General features: G+C 34.9%; 1 protein-coding gene across 1 annotated transcript in view; it reads left to right on the forward strand.

Annotated features, from left to right (window-relative positions):
- The window catches only part of HLTF (helicase-like transcription factor), a gene marked incomplete at its 5' end in the record, with an annotated part of 72,024 nt that overhangs the window by 41,804 nt on the left and 25,471 nt on the right, over positions 1 to 4,749 (forward strand). The window contains 2 exon segments of the mRNA XM_012642859.1: positions 357 to 684; positions 4,574 to 4,698. Of these exon segments, the coding sequence (XP_012498313.1) occupies positions 357 to 684; positions 4,574 to 4,698 (453 nt within the window).

Genomic DNA, 4,749 nt, shown 5'->3' on the forward strand with positions numbered 1-4,749 from the left:
TATAACATGTTTTTATTTGGGGAGCACTCATTACTTTATAAAAATTATTTATGTACCTTTGATTTTCATTTTACAGAAGGTAGGCTCTCACTCATACTTGTATTCTTACAACATTCAATATAGTGCCTTGCACTTAATGTGTGCTCAGTAAGAATTTGAGTATTGACTATTGGGTGATATAGTTGACAGAGCATTTGAGAAGAAAAAGGGTTAATGATTAGAGCAAAAATGGGGAGAAGAGCTTAAGAAAATAAGGACAAAGAAGATTGAACTTTGACAGGTATTGAATCAAGGGGAAATTTCAATGCATATGTGTTAATAATTTTCTATTTGTGGAATACTGCTGTGACTATCAGATTTGATAAAATCCCAAATAAGAGATTTTTTTTAAAAAACCTTTACTAAGGCTATAAAACACTACAAATTAAAACATTATTTTTTGTTCTTATTGGACCAACTTATAATAGAAATAAGTTATATAACTCTTTGTTTTATCCTGACTAGGCGTTTACAGTGCCTAATTAAAAATATTACACTTAGAAGAACAAAGACAAGCAAAATTAAAGGAAAACCTGTTTTGGAGTTACCAGAACGTAAAGTATTTATTCAGCACATTACACTTTCAGATGAAGAGAGAAAGATTTATCAATCCGTGAAAAATGAAGGCAGAGCTACTATTGGAAGGTATGGAGAAAGAAAGCCACGTTAGAAAATAATTTATTTTCTTTTTTTCTTTGTTTCCTATTAACTGAATAACACTTTTTAGATGTGTTAGCAATAAAGTCCAAAGTATATTGAAAGATAATTTGCTTCTGTGCTTTACCATATTTTTTTTACAAATTAATAGTTGAAGTGAATGAAATATTAGTGTAATTCACCAGGTAAGTAATTCCTTAAGTTGGGAAAAAATTAAGTTTACATATAATAGCAAGTTCTTAATTGTTAGTTAGAAGACCTTGCTTGTTCCTGTTTCCAACACTGCGTGGAAATCTGGGAATAGGAGCTGATAAAGTAGATTTTTAAAGATTAGAGATTGGTAGAAGGTGAGACATTCTAGTCCAAGCAAGAGCAGGTTTGATGTGAGTGCCCCCAGCAACCAGAATGAATAGGAGACAAGCAAAGGCAGAGTAGGTTTGTGAGACTCTTCAAAACATAAGAACTTCAGACAAAAATCCTTAACCTCAAGAAGTTTATATTTTAATGGGAAGAAACAGACAATTAAAAAACGTAGGTTAAGTTTTATGGAAAAAACAAAGGGCGTAGGGGGTGTGCTGAAGCTGCTTTAATAGGGTATTGAGGGAAGACCTCACTGGGAAGGTGATAGGTGAGCAAGATCTAAAGGAGATTGGGATTGAGGTGTGTTTCAGGCAGAGGAAATAGCAAGTATAAAAGCCCCCAGTTGGGAGCATGCCTGGTGAGTTTGAAGACGAACAAAGGCAAGTGTGGCTGGATAATATGAGCAAGAAGGGAAATAGTCATGGTGTCAGAGAGGTCTTGAAATGGGGTAGATGATGATTGTGTGAGGCATTATGGCATATTTCAGGGATTTTGGCTTTTACTTTTTATGGGCTAGTAAACCTTCAAGGGTTTTGAACCAGGAGAGTGACATAATCTAATTTACATTTTGAAAGGATCACTCTGGCTACTATGTTCAGATTTAGATTGTTGGAATAAAGCCAAAGTAAGAGGTGATGGTGGTTTTTACCATAGTAGTAGTGATGAAGGAGGTGAGAAATGGTTGAATTCTGTTACATTTTGAAGGTAGAGCCAACAGAACTTGCCAGTTGATACGGTATGGGATGTGAGAGAGAGGAGTCAAAGATAATGTCAAGGTTTTTCACCTGTGTAACTGGGAGTATCGAATTGCCATTTACAGAGATAAGGTTTATGGGAGGAGCAGAATTTTTTCATGTAAGATTAGAAGCTCAGTTTTGGACACACTGATGATCATGAGATGCCTATGAAATTTCCAAATGGAGATGTCAAATCGTCAGTTGGATAGGAGAGTTCATGGTACTATTCTTGGTTTGATATGTAAGTTTGAAATCACCTATGTGTAGATGGTAAGTAAAGCCATAAGACTGAAAGACGTCACCAAAGGAGTGAGTAAAGTGAAAGAAAAGGTCTAACAAAGAAGACAAGAGTGGCTGGTGAAGTAGAAGAAAGCTCTACTCTAATGTTTGGCACATGATAGGCACTCAAAAGAGATCTCTTAAACTGAAATGCTGAGTATCAGTAAGATGTGACCATGTCAGGGAATAATTAGTGTTAGTAAAGGTTACTCTATTTGAAAAGTTTGAAAAAAAATAATTAAAACTGTTTTCTCAGAAATGAAACATGTTTTTTTAAAGTATTCTTTTTAATAGATTATGTATTTACTAACATTTATTAAGCACTTACTAGGTGTTATGCATTGACCTAAGTGCTTTGAATATATTAATTCATAACAATCTTACTAAGTCAGTATAATAATTATCTACATCTTATGAGGCACAGAACAGTTAGGTGACTTGTATGTATCACACATTTAGTGAATGACAGAGCTGGAATTTAAACTCTGGCAGTTGGGTTCTAAAGCTTGTAAGTTTAACCTTTATATTATATTGCCTACTCCTTGCATTCTTAAATATTCAGAAGTGTTTGTTGCCATGATACTGCTATTACTAATACTAGCAGCAGATTCATATGTAGCTCTTGACATAGTCCAGGCACTATTCTAAATGTATTAACTTTTTTAATACAACAGTCCTATGAGGTAAGTACTTTTACCATGCCACTGTCGCAACTGAGGAAGTGCAAGACATAAGTTAAGTACCCTGTCCAAGGTTACGTAGTTAAATTGGCAGAGCCAGGTTTTGAATTGATGACAGTCTAGCTGTAAAAATCTGTGCTTTTAACCTTTCAGCTATATTCTATTGCCTTAAAATGCTTAAATATTAGATTGCCTGGTTATATAATTTTTGGATCACCCATTCTTTCCTCCACAGTCTGTGCTGTCATTGCATCCCTGTATTTTGTATTGAATATTTCTTTGGAAAAGCCTGATTTTTTTTTTTCCTTCTAAAGTCCAACAATTTGACCAGGACCTCTCTGTTGACTTTTCTTGGAACAGGTGGTGGTACTATTTAAATCTTTGGATTCTAGGCTTTTTTTTTTCCCCCTTCCATTTCCTGAAAAGCTTTCTTTAAATACTGTTTTCTGAATAGCATTTAGGTGGCTATAGGAACACTGTTCTTTCAGGGTGACTCCACAGGGACTGGGTCCTTGCCTTTGTGTCTGATTTTTTTTTTTCCTTCTAAAGTCCAATAATTTGACCAGGACCTCTCTGTTGACTTTTCTTGGAACAGGTGGTGGTACTATTTAAATCTTTGGATTCTAGGCTTTTTTTTCCCCCCCTTCCATTTCCTGAAAAGCTTTCTTTAAATACTGTTTTCTGTTCCATTATTTTATTTCTTTCTGTGTATGTTAGATGTCTTTTGTCTGTTTTCCATAGGTATCATTTTATTTCTAATTCTTTATATTCTTCTGTTTAATTTTTATTTTCTCAGTCTAGTTTCCCACATCCTTTTCTATGCTTTTATCAGTGGCTAGTCTTTTTTATGCTGGTTGTAGTGTGGCTTTCATTTCTCTGATGTTTCACTTTTCTCTCTTACACTCTTGAGCTGTACCAGCTCATCTTTCATCTCTTTATGTTGTCTTGCTGTATCTTTTCAAAGCTCTTTGTCTTTGCTTTAAGCTATTATTTTTTTTGAGGAGGAATTGTTTTATTGAGTGGTATTAAATCATGGCAGTATCCTTGGTCATAATTTTTATTTGCTCTGTGGCAATATTTTTATGGCAGGTTTTCTTTCACTGCCATTTTTTTTCCTACTTTGCTCTATGCTGGTTATTACTTATATTTGAATAACTTGAGTTCTTTCTGGACTAGCTATTAATATTTGCTGGTCTAGATTCACATGAAGAGAAGGGTCATACCCTATCACAGACTACCAGGAAAATCCCAATTTACTTATGATTCAGGATTACATATGAGTTCTTTTAGGTTTTATTATAATCGTATAACAGAGATCAAAAGGTGTAAGGGTGTTTACCATGTGGAGTGCTGTGCCCATGGTCTTTTTTTCTGAAAATAGAGTGCATCTGTGTGTTTCCTTATTCAGTTTACCTTCAGTCCTTTTTGGTTTAAACTTGGGAAGTTCAAGTCACCAGACATGTACCTTGTTTTGGCTTTTGCTCATGTGAGACATAGAGATACTGATTTTCCCTTCAGGGCATGCCATCTACTTTGAAGAATTGTGCTCTGGCAGATCTATTTGAGAATCTGCAGTCCTGTCTTAACATCTTCCCATTTGACTTTTACTGCGATTGGCAGCTATTTCTCATGTATTGTGCTTTATTCTGCTTTACAAATCTCTCTTGGTTTCATTAAGGATGGAGTTTGCTTTTGTGTTTATCATTCTTATTTTGGAGAGATTCCCGGGGAACAGAACAATGCCCTTTTACTCTGCTATTTTAGAATAGGAAATTATTATTGTTTAGAGGACTTCACAATATTTTACATTTTTGTTTCTAGATATTTTAACGAAGGGACTGTCCTTGCACACTATGCAGATGTCCTGGGTCTTTTGCTTAGATTGCGGCAGATTTGTTGTCATACTCGTCTCCTTACAAATGCAGTGCCTTCTAGTGGTCCCTTAGGTAAGTAAATAACTATAATGTTTGTACCCTCACAAAACCCTGGAATAATAA

This window comes from Propithecus coquereli, unplaced genomic scaffold (genome assembly GCF_000956105.1).
Source record: "Propithecus coquereli isolate 6110/MARCELLA unplaced genomic scaffold, Pcoq_1.0 Scaffold19, whole genome shotgun sequence".
In the NCBI taxonomy this organism is placed as follows: Eukaryota; Metazoa; Chordata; class Mammalia; order Primates; family Indriidae; genus Propithecus; species Propithecus coquereli.